This window comes from Cygnus atratus, chromosome 7 (assembly GCF_013377495.2).
Source record: "Cygnus atratus isolate AKBS03 ecotype Queensland, Australia chromosome 7, CAtr_DNAZoo_HiC_assembly, whole genome shotgun sequence".
NCBI lineage: Eukaryota > Metazoa > Chordata > Aves > Anseriformes > Anatidae > Cygnus > Cygnus atratus.
This window is the reverse complement of record NC_066368.1, coordinates 5,755,404-5,773,329: the sequence shown is the minus strand read 5'-3', so window position 1 is coordinate 5,773,329 and position 17,926 is coordinate 5,755,404. Positions and strand designations below refer to the sequence as shown.

Below are 17,926 nucleotides of genomic sequence, written 5' to 3'. Positions count from 1 at the left end.
ATTTTTGTCTGTGAATTGCAGTGACAGCTCTTCTCTGGAGCAAAACAGGTAAGAAAGCTCAAGATTAATTTGAAAAAGGATGGCTATCAACTCAGACCTGAAGACAGAGGATACTGGCACACAGATTTCAGACCATCTTTAAGAAAAATACAGTGCAAAACCTTCCTCTAAAAGAAAAGGAAAACAGAAGTCTCTCCACAGTGCTGGCAAATACTGAGATTTCTTGAAGTTGCCATTGCAGCATGGTACTGACATTTCTACTTCATATTTTCTACTCTACAAAAGCTAGCAGTGATCTGTCTCCAAATTACACTGGTTGACTTTTAAAACCCTTATGAGCAGCAAGAGTGATAGAGCTGAAAAACAGAAATACAAGTTACACAAATTGACCTGAGTCAATCCAGAATTATTTCAGTAAAATAAGAGTATCAACTATGATTCCATTGTAAGCAAAAGAAAAATAAATCAATAAAACCCTCAAAATTGAAATGAGAATTAAAATGCTAGGCACCCTTCTTTAGAGGTGTCTGACTGACTTATCAGAATGTAGAAATCTTGGTAATAAAGATTTCTGAAAATGTTAATTTAAGTCTGATGAAAGCAAGGGAATATTAAAAGTCTCTTGAGATAAATGCTATTAAATAAATGCAGGAAATCATGAATGTTATTTATGCCATAAAGAAAAGTAGAGTGCATCTACAGAAAGCCTCATTTCGATTTTGCTATTACTGTCAGTTCTACATAGAAAATACCAGCTATTAAAGCTAAGTAAGTAGATAGATAATACTTTTTTTCCTCCCTTGTGCAGAGGACTGAGCAAATAATGAAGTCACTGTTTTATCTAACAAAACGCACATATAAAATGTTTATGCAAAACGTTTTAAAACTTATACTGCTTTGTTGCAGTCAACTGATTTCCTGTATTTCTCCTGTGATTTTCTCTAGAGAGATTTAGTTTTCACTTGTTTCAATCAGAACTAAGACAGTTTTCAGTATTTTCTCTTACTGGTGTTTCTGCATTCTTTTTAAACATGCAGAAACTTTTGGAAAACGATCATGTTGGAAGTTCCTGATCATGTTGGAAGACCTCATGGATGAAGTTGCCAGTAAATAATAGCATAGGATGTCTTTTTAAAATATCTCTTGTGTGGGGACATGGGGAGACGGAAAAATCCTTTTGTAGTTGTGCTGAGAGAATTAAAGAGAGAAATCAGAATGGCTGATCAGATGTTTTTGATAGCAAAGCATTTCTACAGACACCTGGGACTACAAATAATTTGAATTAGTGAGAGGTGCTCAGTAATGCAAGAAGTTATCTGTCATGTTATTAATTTTATTCTTCATTGTATTAGCCTGTCTTCTCTGTCTTCCTTGCTTTGGCTGGCCTGCTTGAAATCAGTAAGTTTCTGAGAATGAACACAGCAAGATCCTGTCTTGAAAAATGGGTCTATCAGTTTCTGTAAATAAGAAAAAAGCCAAAAAGTAAGGGCTCAAACATATTTATGTTATAAAGCAAGAGCATAGTGTTTAACTTTCGAACGTGGTTAGTGTGTCAAGGAGATTAGAGCCTGAATGGGGAAAAAAAAAAAAGTATCACAAAATGCCTATTGGAATAGGGTGAGTAATGGGTTAAATATGGTTAAATAAGGTTAAATATGAGGCGCAGGAGCATAACTGGGATGTATTCATTCAAGAGCTTGGTCTTGATTCAATTACCAAAGAATTTATATGCCATACCTTGGAAATGTTTATTTATCTCTATCAAGTTTAGTTTCGATAACTCGTGCATTTAACAGTGCCTTCATTTGTTTGCATGTCCCATTCCTCATGGCTAAACTCTGCTTATTTGTGCAGAAAGAGTTCTCAAGATTAGCTCTAAATGAGTTTTGTGTCCAGTGAACCCCTTGGTTTTAGGAGAAGGAGAGAGAAATCTCTTGCTTTTTTCCCTTCTCTAAAACTGTTGCAAAGTCTCTCACAGTCAGGCTAGGAGCCATTTTAGTGTGAGTTTGTAATCTTAGATGGGCAAAGACTGTTGTAATTTTTTTTTTTTTAAAAAAAAAAAAGCTCGATGACTTGCTTATTATTTCATGTTTCCTTTATCTCTACAATTATTTATTCCACATGTATTAATATTTGTCATTGTATAGTGCTTACTGTTATATGACCCAGGAGGAGTTTCCTTCTTTAATGTCAAGAAGATTATATGGTTCATGCCTGCATCAGACTTCCCTGATGAAGCACTAAGTATATGTAATAGTCGTGACGTGTCTTGCTGTGTCACTAAAAAGAAAAGAAAAAAAAGGGAGACTGGAAAATATGTCTTTGGAGTGAAGAGCAGGCAGCCAGGTCCTCCTCCCCTTTTTCTTTAACCAATATTAGTCAGTTGTAGAAAATAAAATATTTTTACATTTTAAAAACTGTTCGTTTGTCTGAGAGATTAATATGATTTATGTACTTCAGAATGAAGAAATTATTGAATTTCAATAGAATTGTTTGCTATTCTGTGATAATTTATATCAAATATTATTGCAGTACATGTAATTATAGTTGGGTATCTAAATATGAACTGTTAATTATCTTTAGCTAGAAATTTCATGGAGGATAATCATATCTCCTTTAGTTGAGAGCGAACATTTAAAGTAACAGATGAGCTGCAAGCCACAGGTTTTTGGCAGTAATTGCTGTAATTCCCCTATTTTCAAGATAAATCTCTTAATTAACAACTGTATAGCAGTGTCGCTTTGAAATATTTCATCGTCTTAAAGAAGAATCCAGGGAAATAAGAAATGAATGTCTTAGATATGCAAGAAAAAAAGTCTCCTGTAGGGTTTATTGGCTCCTTGGTTCAAACTGTAAGTATACTCAGGAATGTTTGTGTTTTAAGTTTTTTTTACCTCTTTTCTGACATATTTACCTCTCAGGACTCAATAACAAAGGCTGTTTGAATTCATGAGGGGCTTGTGAGATGAACTCTGTAAAGCTTGGTTCTCCAGCACTACTAATAAATCAACGTCCTGCTAGTCTGTCTGAGATTCAGATTGTTATATCTCAAACGTACTTCCAGAAGACTTTCTATTTTTCTTGAATAAAAACAAACAAACAAACGCTTTTATAATCCAGTAAACTCCCTGATGCTCCCTACCATGCTGCTTTGTGTGTTTGGCAGAAACACTACAATCCTCTTCTATAAAAAGTTTCTGTCCATCAAAGTACTCTTCAAAATGTGTTTGACTCTATTTCATATGCTAATCTGTATGTCCCTGAGAGATTGATAAAAATGCCTGGCATAATAGATGGGATGGCAAGTGCTTGAGCAGGATGTGATCCATTTATAAGGACACTATTGATGGTTTATGCATGGCAAAGTAGGAGGCAAGAAGTTACCCCAATCCAGCATGTGAGATTTGGTATGTTCTGGTGTTGAGCTGTATATAATAAAGTGTCCTTGACAATTCCTCAGTGACAATAATTTGTGCTAGAGTTGGATAGTTGGTGATCTAAAGCTTGTGTCTAGGTACTGCTCAAGCGTAGCAGACAGAGAAAATTATCTTCTAGATTTGATAACTGTCAAGGTAGTAGCTGTTTAAATACTACTGACCTGTTTGAACTAATCTGGCAACTCTTACCTCAGTTTTAACATTTCTTCAAGCAAAAAAATAAAAATAAAAAATTAGAGGTAAAGTTTTCAGGACTTTATTTCACAAGGGAATGCAGTTCTGATCTAACAAAACTATTCAGTCAACACATGGTCCTCCTTATGCCTTTAAGGAGAAAAATGCATTTTCCAGGGGTCACACTAGAGCATTGTCACACACCAAATGTCATTCTGTCCTAGGTTTAAATCTGATATAAATTCATTAGTTGGTCATAATTTCACCAAATGTGATTGAGATGCAGAGATCTTGGCAGTGAATAAAGAATAAAACCCCCACCTTTCAGAGCTGTCTTCTAGTCTGACACAGTTGTATGATCAGGGCTGAGTTTACGTGGTGGTTTGTTGCAGCTCACATTAATGCTAAGGCTGCTTTGATTAGTACTTGACTGTTGACCCCTTTCTTTTCAAAGTAAATCCAGAATCTGAGACATTTTAGGCTTTGTTTTACTGTGTTGTCAGAGAAAGCAGATTTGTTCAATGTTTCTGTCGACAGACTAGGCAAGACAGACTATGCAACAGGTCCACCTTTAGGACTTTTTGGCATTATTAACTGAATGATTCAGAAGAACTTTGCCTATTTTTCACAGCAGTGATGTACACCACGACCACTTTAGGTATTTCAGGTGTAATTGAGGTATCTTGAAAGGCACATGTAAATAAAATGTCAGGGGAAAAAAAAGGTTTGTGAGAACTTACTGTGACTGTCCTGCAAAAGCAACCTAATGACTAGTACTCTAGTTACTTGCCTCTCAGATAGTCTAGATCTATCTTTCTTCTAATGTGTCTCTGTTGCCAGTATCTCCTTTTTGTTTTCCAGGTCCTTGCATACATTTGTATTGTGTGATGTGCTTTTCATGTTGCTTCTGCTGAACTGTGTTTCTTTATTTGTGAAAACAAATTAATAAAGCTGAGCTACAGGAAAGGTGATTGACTATCCCACTTAGAAAAAAAATAAATATATATTGCTAGTGATGATAAACTCAAAATGTTCTCTGGGAATTGTACTCCTATAAAATCCTCTTTGAATTGAATTTCAGCATTAAAATTTATGCAGCCATTTGGTATCATACATTTTCCTTCAGGAAAGATAAATATTTCAGTCTTTGAACAGTGTGAAACTGAAAACATTCACCAGTTGCCCCAGCTAAAATTGCAGTAGGCTGCTGTGCAATTCCAGTGATGAATAGCATGTGTTTGCATTTGAAAAATATACAGTAATCATCGCAAGTATAAGGCATTACACACACAGAGATGGATCATTTTCTCTGATTGTTACATAGGCCATTTGTAATGGTTCCTTTACAGTTTCATAATTTGTTGCCACTTAAATGAGTTGAAGATTTTTATATATTTTTTTGCAGTTCAGAAACTGCTTAGTGTAAGGAAGACATGAATTGTATGTTTAGCAGAGCATCCATTAAAACCTGAGAAGGTGAAGATCCTCCTGAGGTACTTTAACTTCCAGAAAACACCCACAAAGGCAATTACATTTTTAATGAATAATTTATTTAGTGGGCTTTAGATCAGATTCTTGTTCACCGTTTCTCACTTTATGCATTTTAACTCCGTAATTGGTTTGGCCCATACAGATGGCTTTTAAAACCCAGCTAGATCCACCCTCTGGAGAGAATAAGATGTTGGAATGGGGTCTGCTGTGTCCCTAGATGCTATAATTCTCTTTATTTCTTCTCTGAACTATTTTTTTCTAAAAGAAAAGAAACAGTCTGAAAGGCTGATTCTAACAAGGTTTTATATATTCTGGTAAAGATAATGCTGAGAAGTTGTTTCAAGTGCCATTACGGTGCAGTTTAAAAAGGTGCCTTCCAGTTGCAGTTCCAGACAGTTCACCTACACAAAATGAGTGAAAGGCACTCTTTAAGTTGGTACTTCCTAAACCATTAGGACATAAAGGTCAAAGCAACACTGTGTTGTCTCCATACAGAAGGCTACAGCCAACCAGTTGTATCTAAAAACCTGTTCAATTGCTTTGGAGACTGCCATCACCCACTACAAAGCTTTGCATAGTGGCAAAGTTCTGCATGCTTTGATTCAGTTGCACAATGAAGGCTTAGAACATGAGCTCCTTGGCAGAAGGCATGCCAGGTTTTGGTTTTTGTTTTGCTTTGTGAAGTGTCTGCATGCGTTATTGCCAAGTTTTGTCCTTGACTGATCAAATCCCTTCCACCTCCTGCACTCCCACCTTGCCTCTTTGCATTTGTATCCTTAGTTGCAAAGTTTTGTGGGACCGTGTCCTCTCTGTGTGCTTGCAGAGAACTTAGCATGATGGTAATCTTATCTCAGCTGAGGCCTTTCAGAGCAGATACAGTGCAGATATTCCATATTCTGCCTCTCAGTATGTTCACAAAATGTACAGTGTTTTATCAAGCCCTGGGAGATCATGTGGCTTGTCTCAGAGGAGAGGTTTTCCTGTGTACAACAACTTGTAACATCAGGACTTTGATTTCTGTTAGCTACACTGATTGAGTAAAATGGCTCATTTTTGAATCATTCCTTCCTCCTCTTTGAACACTGAAAATTAATTAGATATTTCTATCTGGAATTTTTATTACATCTGCCTTAACAGTGTTTTAAACTTAATCAGACTGATTTTCTCATTTTCATTTGTCTCGATGTCCCCAAAGAGTGTTCGGCTGTTATTTTATGTAGGTCCGTGCTTTATTTGTATAAACGAAGTATTGATTTCTTGTGATTTAGGAAGAAACCAACTTAGTAAGAGTATTTGCGTAGATGAGGAACATTGCTGATTCTTTGGAATCTGTTCTATGCAGAAGGATAACTTCTATTACAACATTAGGCAATTTGAAAAGACACATCTAATATAGTAGGACATGTGATGTGTGTATACTTGTGTTTGCATTTTCTCTGTGATACAGTGAGCTATGGAGTCTAGCCTGTGAAGGAAAAAAAAATCAAATACATTCTACTGATTGACCAGTTCTTCAGTGTAAATATCACCTACAATCCAGGGATTCTTGAAGACTGAATTTTTTTTCTTAATGTTATTGACTGACCACATCTTTGAAATATAGTTATCAACCAAATAAGCAGCATACATAAAGTGCATAGCATTTGAGTTGTTTCTGAATAATTAGTTACCTTTGTAATGGATGCTGCCACATCCCAGAGCATTTAGCTGTTTGTTCCATGTTCTCTGCTGCTAGCTCTGCACACACACTGCAACTATAGGGTCAAGCAGCTCTTCTGGATGTGCACACTGCAGGGTGAGGAAAATCAATCTTACAATACTGCAATGTAAAGCTACTCTGCAGATTGTTAGTTTCATAGCTACAAGCTAGACCATCATGTTACATTTCTATCTTTTGTCAGACATAAGTTCGCCTGTAGGACCGTATGTGAGTCTCTTTTCTTCCTGACCTTCAGTTTAGAGGAACATATCAACCATCTGAGGCAAAATCTGCCTTTGGGCCTAGTGCAAATACATTCTGCTGACCTTCTCTATTCATTCATGAGCACCTCTTTCTGGAAATGTTGTGGATCCTGAAAAAAGAAGAAAGGAAAAAAAAAAAAAAAAAGGGGTAATTTATTTATTTTAAATATTATGAGATTTGCTCTAAAGCTCATTTAACTAAACCTGCTGCTGTCCACCATACATAAAGGATCCTTTAATTGTAGGCCTCTGCCATCAGGACAATACAACTGCAGTTCTGGAGGTTGTATTTTAGACTGGATGGGATAGAACAGAAAGAAGGCAAAGTTCCTGAATTGAAAGATTGACTTTTGTTTATATTCTTTGAAGTTGAATACTTCCTGAACTTTGTCCAGAGATGTAAATTTGTAAATTGCTTTTACTCTATACTTTTCTCTACTGTCTTGCTCTTAGTGTGTTAGAGCCATTATGTTGAACATCCATAGGATATTTATAATTAAATGTGAGTAAATGAATAAATAACATCCACAGTCTTAAGCAAGTCCTGAAATCATGAAAATATTAAGATGTGCAAAGCTACTTGGCGAAGAGTATTCCTGTATGCTGTTTCACCTCCTGAAAATATTCATTGCAGCAAACTGCATGCTTGTAATGTAGATTATTGTGGAGAAAATGGTTTCCTGTCAGCAATTCCATCTGCGGCAGATATTTTATATGATATGTGCACTTTTCCTGTTCAATTTCAGAATAATTCATGTCAGTGCGATTGTAGTTATGTTTGTGTTTTAAAAAAATAGTTTGTCTCATACCAAAGAGGAATCTTGCCTTAGTAGAGCTACATTGGTACAAATTCTTAAAGTGCTGATCTCTCCAGTCAATTTTCTGGCAGTCCTACAGTGATGAATCTTTCATAAGCGATTAAATATCAAGAAAGATCTCAGCTTAAAATGCTACTTCAAAAACAAATGAAGTTATCTTCAAAGACAAAAAAGTTCTCTTTTACGTCTTTTGTTAACTAGGGACTAAATTAGGTCATTGAAAGATAAGGCACTGCATTTTTACTTCACTGGATGCTGCTGTATTATAGTACTCATTTTACTACTTTTGCAGGTCAGCTTTGCCTTGCTTGAATCATGAATATGAAAGCTCAGTTTAGAAAGTAAGGTTTAGATTAAAGAATGTAATGGACAAGGACTTGTGAGTCTAGGTGCATAAAGAAAAGATTTCTCTCCATTCCCCATAATATGCAAATATTGATTCAGTCATGATGAAGCCTGGTTTTCTGTATATCAGAGACATTAATGTACAAGTGTATTTCAGGTGCTGTTTTTCTCCTTGTGCTCTGATCCTCTGCGAAGCTCATAAATCTTTCTTATAAGGTTTTGTTCTGATAAGAGACATTGTCCACACTGAAACACAGATTCTGTTTGTTGTTTGCTTGTTTGTTTTTGTTCTGTTTGTTTTTGTTTTGTTTTCTTTTCTTTTCTTTTTCCTTTCTTTTCTGCATTGGAATTGCCTGTTAAATTCCAGTAATTCTGAATACATTTATGTGTGTAGTGGACACCTACACTATGGATGGGGCAATATATACCCACACCATGAAGGTTTCTTAGTATTAAAAGATAACACTCAACAACTTAAATATTAGATTTAGAAAAGTCAATACTACATTTAGCTGCTTCTTTAAGCCCTCTACTTTATGAAGTGTTGTAGGTTGCCTGATTTTTAAACCACAAAACCTTTTATGTTCTTGCCTGGAAATAGAATCAAAGAATGGAATCACAATTCTGTTTGGGTTGGAAGAAACTTTAAAGACCATCTCCTTCCACCTCTTCTGCCGTGGCAGGGACACCTCCCTCCCGACCAGGTTGCCCAAAGCCCCATCCAGCCTGACCTTGAGCACTTCCAGGGATAGGGCAGCCACAGCTTCTCTGGGCAACCGGTTCCAGTGCTTCACCACCCTCAGTGTGAAGAACTTCTTTATAACTAATCTAAATCTAGCCTGGTTGAAAAAGCAGCTAGGAAACAAAATATTTGGTGTATTGGTTTGATGACTAAGTAGCATTCTGTCTTGCTCCACCATATCCAGTCCAGAGAAGTGATTTATTTGTGTGTTTGAAAATGAAATGCAAATCTTCAGTAATTGCATTCAAACAGCTGTATAGTATAAACTTATGAAACCACTCTGTGCTGCCAGCTAAGATAGTACATCTCATAGATTCATCAGCAAAATGCAGGGTAATTACTTTATTACATTTAGCATTTGTGAACACGAGGACAAGGCCATTTGAAAAGCCTTAGAAGCAGATTAGAAAAAAGATGCACGTCTGACCCAGCCCTGAGAGCAATTTTACTGTTACGTTCACTGGTAGCAGAAACACAGAATTTTGTACTATGAAAGTGACCTATTACCTCTCACAGAGGTTCCTAGATATTGCAAAGGTAAAAAGTATAAAGGTTAGTCAGAAAAAGGATTTCAAGTGCCTGGATATATATTTATAATTCTGCTATTTGTACTTTAAATGGCTACGTTCTATTTTGATTCTGCAGTCAGCAGCAGAAGAGAGTGTGATCTTTGTGGATGTTTGCTGTGTGTCCCAGAGCTACCTGTTCAGCAGCTGTACTAATTTGCCTTCAGTAATATAACATATTAAAGGGTCTAAAAACAAACAAACAAAAATGCCACATATTTAAAGAAAGAAAAAAAAAAAAAGGCCACCCAGCATCTTGTCTGGAAGGTGAACAGCTGCAAGGGGAAAAAAGTTCAGTACAGAAACTTGGTATCTGAGTTCTGTAATTGCTGCCAGTTCAACATGTTCTGTAGAAACAGGTTAATGGAACCTAAAATATCATTTAAATGTAACACAATTGCAATACAAACTGACTGAATCCTTTTCTGCTTTGAACCTGAGCTTTTTAGAATAGGTCTCAAATCAGGAAAGACGTGCTGAAGGTTAAGCTTGAAAAGGCTTTTGTGACTCAAGCTAAAAATGCGTCTAAATGTTTAATTTAATGCGCAAAGAAAATCAGTGATTCTTTCCACAGCCAATTTCTCTCCCGGGAGAAAAATGTGAATTGCTAAAGGAAAAAAAAAAATCAATTGCTATTGGAAAGGTGAACATCTATAGGTACTATTGTAGACAAATCAGGTTGTGTGAAAGTTGAGTACATATGAGAAGGAAATGGATTTACTTTGCAATGTTTACTTGCCTGATTGCTTGCATTGCTACAGAGATAATGCCGCTGCTGTGGAGAACGTATGCACATCATGGATCTGCACATCACAGCAGGAGATCTTTTCCCATTCAGCTCTCAAAGTAGTGGTGTTATTTATTTATTTATTTTAAATAAAGGTTTGTACAATGATTTTTTATTTTAAAAAAAAAAAAGAAGCAAAAATACCTCTGCCTAGGACATGTGATATATTATTTTAAAATAGTAAGTTACACCAGCATCATTTATACAGTCACATGGGATCACCATGCAAGTTATGAAACTTAAAAAGTTTTTGCAGATAGGCCTTCTCAACTTCTCAGCTTGGCTCCTAACATCACCCTGTAAAGACCAAGACTTCTCCGCAGTAGAAGGACTCTGCTGTCAGATCTTAAGGGATAGTACGGTACAAAACATTAATGACAAAATACTATAATTATGTGTTTTTCTTTCAGTTGCATTTTCAGGCCTTGGCTTTACCACCTTCTACCTAGCTGGAAAGTTGCATTGCTTCACGGAAAATGGCCGGGGGAAGAGCTGGCGGCTTTGTGCAGCTATTCTGCCTCTCTACTGTGCCATGATGATTGCTCTGTCACGTATGTGTGATTACAAACACCATTGGCAAGGTGAGCCATGGAGATACCTTTTTCTATATATATTTTTTAATTAGCTTTGTATTTTTTTTCTTTTTCTTTTTTTTCACTGAAATCACAAGTTACAATGTGATGGAATGCTATAGCAGACTTCCCTGGCACCGATGCTCCTGGCTTTCCATCTTTTGGTTCCTCTACATAGTTTCAGTTTAGTACAGTGTACCTCTGTCCCACTCTTATCTCATACAGCTGGCTCCATACCAGAGCAAGACTCATCCTGTTACATGTTTTTTCTCACTCTTTTTTTTTTTTTGTGTGTGTGTGTATTCATGCAGCATGTTGTTCTCCCATAGCAGCTTAATCACCATCCACTAGCCTTGACATCTTTTTCAAGGAGTCTCCTGCCTTCCTGCAGAGGCCTTGCCTTGCTGCAGGGCTCAGCACACACAGGGTCACTGAGAGCCTTCAGCACAAAGCTGCTGAACAGGAGGCACTCGCCTCGCCTGGCGGCAGAGTTATGGATCTGCTGCTCTGGGGGAGACCTGGCTGGCTTGAGTCTGTTAGAGAGAGCAAGAGAAGTGCGAATTAACATGAGTGGCAGGGCACAGCTTTACTTGAGTTTTGGATGTGTTTACAGTGTGTTCTATATCTTGCCAAGAGTAAGAATCATTTATTTACTGAAACATGTGCTCCGAGGAAGATTATTGTGGTGTATTTTAAATATGATGGAAGGAAACTACATAATCCCAAGGGGTTTCGACTGTGTCCATTTACAGCTGCTCATATTTTTATTTCTGAAGTTTAAAGGGTTGGGGCTGAAGACTCAGATAACTCTTCCCAAGCTAGAACTGTGCTGGCAGACGTTATATTGCAGGTGATCCATGCCGTTAGCTGAGAGAACTGCAATCTCAAGGGAGAGACTCGTTCCCTCTGTAATGTGCAGTGCTGAAGTTCAGGCCTTGTCTTTTATGTTCAGCAGAGTCAGCCAATTGTGTTAAATTATTTATGGTGGCTTTATAATAGAGTCTTAACTATGCTGTGGGGAATGAACAAGGACCATCAATATAATGTCCAGGACAGCATACTGTAGGTGAAAGGTGGAGTAGAGTAATTTTTACATTAAAAAGCCATATAGTGGGCTGAGAACATTAACGTTATGGGTATTTTATGAGGTCCCTTCAGTTTGCCTAGAAAATGTAGTAATCAGGAGCTTAGTGTTGATACTGGTGAACATTAGGATATTTCATTATGAATCCTGAATGTATTGACTGCTTTTAAGTCCCTAGATCGCTATATAAGTATATAGCTCTGAGAATATTAGTGCGCTCATGAAATAAGTGAAATTCTTGTATGAAAAAAAAAAAAGTAAAGATAAATACCAAGGCTGAAAGAATATTCTTTTTTCCTTTAAGGGCAAAGGAAAAAAAATGTAAAGAAAGCTGTGGCTATCATGAACTCAAATAAAACACAGAATCATTGTCTTCAAAAACAGGGGTCAAAATAGCACCCTGTGTACTCAGTGTTACCCCCAGTAAGGGTTAGTAATGTAGAACTCTTTGGCATAAGTCATGTGGTGAATTTGTATTACTGTGGTGGCCAGAATGAGGCCCAGAATTGCACAATTTGCTTTAAAGTGTTTTGAAAGAAATTATCCAGGCAAGTTTTCAGCAAGTCTGGAAATACTGGGGAAATTACAGAGGACTGGTAGAAAGCTGATGTTTCATCATAATTAAGAACAGTAGTCATAGGCTTAACTCCATTCTAAGGCAAAATAAAAAAGCAGATGAAACAGGATTCAATTAACCACAGTTAAAGGAGGGTAATCAGAGAATTTCAACCAACACAGGTTTATAGAATATGTCTTAACTAAATTTTGTACAAGTTGATAAGAACAATAGTGTTTTGTTTTTTTTTTTTTAATATCTTTAATGCAATAAGGAGTCACTTCAGGGATGTTCTACAGTTTATATTTCCCAAGAAATCGTGTTAGATGATCACAATAATTCTTTCGATATGTAATCTTTGCATCAGCAATGAATCTCACAGTTGTGTAGCAGATAAAGTACTTGGTTTATGCTAACAAACACAAAGACAGTGCAGTTCTAGTTAGAGAAAAGAGTGAACAGACTAGAGGCACTGGAACATGAGGGATTAGCATTGAGAATTTACACATATATAACATTTCTTTTTTCATCCTGGAGGACTTTTATGGTTTTGCATATCAATCAAGTTCTATCAATACAACTTACAAAGTATTCATGAAAGAAAACAAATATTTATAAAAATATAGGTAAGGTTGAGGTGACCTGTCTGTTTGCCTACAATACTTATCAAAGTCCAGTACATGTGGTTTATTACTGACAGATCTTTTTCTTCTCTGGTCATAAAAAAAAAAAAAAAAAAAAAAAGAACAAACAGTGAAAGAGATTCCACAGTCTCCCCATGAAACCCGAATAAATATTTCACTACCTTCACCAGTAGAAATTTTTTTATTAATATCTAAACCTAAATTGTTTTCACTGCCAACAAAGCTGGTTTTTGCATGTACTTCCCAAAGGGAACACTGAATAATCGAGCACCATTCTCTTCCTCCTGCTGTATTCCACACTGGAATGCCATATACTCATGCGCTCACCTCAAGTTCTTTGTATTCCTTAGACGTTTTCTTATTAGTTATGTTCTCAATTTTATATATAGTTGCTTGTCTTCTCTGCATTCTTTCCATTTCATCTGAATTTCATTTAAGATCTGGTATCCAAAACTGTTCTGTCCTCAGCAATGAAGGAATAAAGGAAGAAGCCAGGAAGAGCTGCTAAAGCAAACAGTAGTTTGTCTGTGAACATTGAACATTGTTCTTTACAATTATTTTTTTCTTTTCTGCCAGCTTTCTAGTGTTTATGAAGAGATAAGGCTCTAAGCCACGTGAATATTTTGTACTTTACTTGTGAGTTCAGAAAAATTAGGTATCCCATATCTAGTGCTTTGTTTTGCATTGCCAGATTGGAAAAAGGCAATAAACAAATAAGTAAATAAAAAACAGCAAATCACCTTTAAAAATAAGTCTCTTTAAGTTTAATTCAGATATTTATTTAGATTTATTTCAGATATTTATTCAGCTATTTATTTATAGATTTATTGCTATATATACAATTACATGTCCATAAATACAAATACTTCCTGAACTGAATAGTCTAGATTTTAAAAAGTCTTATCTGTTACCTTGAATTGTACCTGCTTATATTTAGGATTTGAAAAAGACCACAGCATCATTAATACCAAACAAACCCTTACGGCACACCTTAAAGACTGGCTGTACAACAAATATTTTATCCCATTTCCATTTAGAAATGCTAACAAAACAAAAAAAATGTTGCTGCAACCGCTTAGCAACTAGTATAAGAAGTGTTTGTATGCTTTAGGTGTGGATAATACAAGCAGTATAATATAGCAAGAAAAAAATTGTAGATTTTTTCTGTGTTCTAAGTGTTTGTGGTGTTTGGCTCCAAATTGTTAATGAAAATACATTGTTCACAGATTCTGGGTTAAACACTTCCAGGTCAATCTAATGTTTTAGATTTGTATTTACAGTTTTCAGTACTGGCTGTCCTTTCTGTGGTAACATGCTTCTGGTTTTGTTGCTTTCCTTGTCTAGATGCTTTCGTTGGAGGGATCATTGGCCTCATTTTTGCTTATATTTGCTACAGACAACACTACCCTCCTTTGGGTAATACAGCTTGTCATAAATCTTATGTCAGCCTGCTAGACCAGAACTCTATGAAGAAAGAAGAGAGACCTACAGCAGACAATGCTACTGGCCTGCCTCTAGAGGGAATAACCGAAGGTCCAGTATGACTTTGAGAAATGCAGAATGAACTTTTAGCCTTCTCACATTTTCTCCAAGCTGGTCTCTTAACACGGTGTTTCTTACTATACACATGATCTGTGCTTTTTCTTTTATTTCTTTCCTTTTTATAAAGAAAAATGTAACTTTTTTTTTTAATGCCATAGTATCATTATACACTTAAATTTAAATTTTCAGTTCGTATTGACTGCTGAATTGTCTGTTTTCAGTCTACTGCAAACAGGTAGATTATTTGGGGGAAGGGAAAAGAACGTTAAAAACAAATCCATGTGGAGACTGGTCAGGAGAATAATTTTAAGATGTGGTTGAGGATATAGTAGATCTGGAAACAGATTTTTTAAAGTACTGAGTATCTCTTAGAAAGTTGTGGTCGTCTTCAGCACTCATTGACTTTGGGTGGTGAGTACACACAGCACTTTTCATCAGATGTTCAGCGTCTGTTGTAGCCAGACATTTATTTGTGTAATTTAATAAGTTAGGGCATCGTCCTTCTGTTTATCTTGTTGCCTTCTAACATAATAAACTCCACATGCTGGAAGAACTTTGTATTAAGTTTTGGCAAGGTCATTCTGAGCTACTAATGATCAAGAAGCCAAAAGGTGCAAGTGATTACAAGAGCCAAGCATTGTCACATTAGTAGTTCTTCAGAATAATGCTGACATTCAAGAAATTCCACACTCTTAAAATTATCAGCTTGTGATAACATGGATGTTTGTAGGATGGATCAGAAACATTAGACATTTTTTGAGAGCTTTTGCAGTAAATACCATCAAAACAAAATGAAAGTAAAGAACACAATCAACAAGCTGAAGTATTTAAAACAAATCATTAAAAATCCTAAAAGTTTGAGGATAAAGAAACTTTTTTTTTTTGTGAATCTCAGTGTACCATGCTCATTCTTGTGTGGTGATTCACTGTAGCATTGGTGATCTGAAGAAATGCAAAGATTTTCATTTGTGGCTTTGGTGCACAACCATGAATGCTTGTGGGGGTTTCCAGCTCTGTAGTATATCCAGAGGAATGCTGGAAATGATGTTCCACTCAAACCATTCCACATTCTCAGCTCCTCATGTTCTTTCTTGTGCATGGTGTTTGAAAAGGTTGGCTTGGTACCTGAATTGAAACTCACCTCAATCAAAACGGTGTTGGTACAGAGATTACTAAGTGTATGACCAAACAACTTTAGTTAATTTATTATTGTTAGGATCCAGTTCTGTTACATATGCACTATGCAGTATACATCACATTCCTGTGAAATGATGTAACTTTGGATGGCAGAATGTCAGATTCCAGAATCTCTTTTCTTAGGTATCCTGTGAAAATACAGGTAGATGTTCTAGACTGCGTCTTGGCAGTTGAACATTTCTTAGCAGGGGCTGCTGGTTAAAGCAAGATAGTGTTGACCAACAACTATTTTTATGGTGCTGTAGACTGGATAAGACTGCTGCCATAATTATAATTTATGTGTTCCTGTTGGAATATGTATTGGCCTTGTAGGCATTTTGTGATTCAAACAGCTCAATGTCTTTATGTGACGCTTGTCATTTACTTTTGTCGAAGGTAAGCTTTGTAGATTTTTTTGAGAAGAGCTTTTTCCTGATTGGCAACACTTGAATTTTTATAGAAAACACATAAATTAGAGTCCCTTTTAAAAAACTGTAATAATTGTGTACAAGAGAATGCAACCATACTATGTATAGACATATGATATTTGAAAATAGCTGTAAATAGGAAATGACGTTAAGGAACAGATTGTAATAGGCATGAACCCAGTAGGGTTCAGTAGAAATTAGGCTTGATCTACTTGTAAAACTGATGCCAGTTTGACTGTGTCAGTTACAGGCAGGATTTTTTACTGACAGCTACAGTACTCTGAGCTCTAGAATAGAGACAGCCAAACATAACTCTCTTGCTGGTGTACATGTGCTAGGTCAGGATCCTAGCATATGTGAAAGAAAATTGTGCTGGCATAGCATTTGCATTGGATTTGAAAGAACACTTCTCTAGTGTAATTGAGGTCTTATTATAGAATACAGTTTAGTGGAGGTTTATCTTTCTATGAAGTTTTTAAACCATCCTATGGAATTCTGCAACAGAGATACCATTTTCTATTACTTCATATGGGAGGGTTTAAAGAAAGCCCTAGAGTAAGGGTGTTGTCTTTACATTGTATAGGGCTTTGCCATTAGCTTTTTCTTTCAGCAGGAACCCTAGTCTTCCAGGTTATATGCAAATGTTTTAAAAAAAAAAAAATCAAAATTAGAAGTTTAATACCAATGCATAGTGTACTTTGCATGTTTTTATATAGATCTGGCTTATTCTCAAAAGTGAGTGGGGCCTCCTAACTGTGCTGTTCACATTCCCAGTATTTTAATGGCTTTTGATACAAATAAGTGATTTACTTTGGGATGGGGAATGGTTATACAGCCCTTAAATGAACAGGGGCTGTTAAAAGATTGGAATATGAAATGTAATGCCACATAAATACTTACGTTACAAGAGTAATTGGAGAACTTTGCAAAGCGGTAAAGAATAACATTTTTAATGGGAATAATTAAATTAAAAGTCATAAAACAGGCAATGTAAAAGCTTTGATTAAAATGTAATTAAAAATATCAAAGACATAATTAAGTAAAACTTATGGAGGGATCTGTAGATGCTGTAATTACCAGTGCAAAGTCAGTGTAGGGAAGGCATTTTTGTGGATCAATGTATTTTAATCTCATGCTTTCTCAATGTGAAGGAAATGTAATGTTGTAATGCACCAATAAAACAACACATGAATGTGGGTTTGTACATCTGTGCGTTATCATTTTTTATCGTTAGTTTAATTAATAAACCACAGAAGGTATTGCAAAAACCACACCCTAATGTAACTGAATTATTTATGAAAAACAGCAGTTCCAAAAGTGATTACTGTTACTAGTAAAAGGTAACAGCCTTCCTCATTTAACCAAAATATGCTAGCCAACTTTCATCCAGGAAAATGCAGTGTAAATCTGTGAGCCTGAAATTTTGAAATATTCAATCAGCTAAACTGCAACAGATTCCTTTTATCTGTCAAGTTCTGTATCTCAAAAGATACTCAGAATGCCATATTTAATGAAATGTGATTAGACTAAAAAAAGGCTAACAAGACCTAATAGAACGCAACAGAAATATCCTGAAACCAAGAGAAACACGAGATTGCAAAC

The 17,926-nt window shown here is 36.0% G+C and overlaps 1 protein-coding gene across 1 annotated transcript in view; it reads left to right on the top strand.

Moving 5' to 3' along the window:
* PLPP4 (phospholipid phosphatase 4) overlaps positions 1-17,595 on the top strand; it is a 60,424-nt gene extending 42,829 nt beyond the window's left edge. The window contains exons 6-7 of the mRNA XM_035547847.2: positions 10,733-10,903; positions 14,523-17,595. Coding sequence (XP_035403740.1) covers positions 10,733-10,903; positions 14,523-14,722 — 371 coding nt within the window. The 3' untranslated portion in view covers positions 14,723-17,595. The remainder of the gene's footprint in view (positions 1-10,732; positions 10,904-14,522) is intronic.
* The last annotated feature ends 331 nt before the right edge of the window (positions 17,596-17,926 follow it).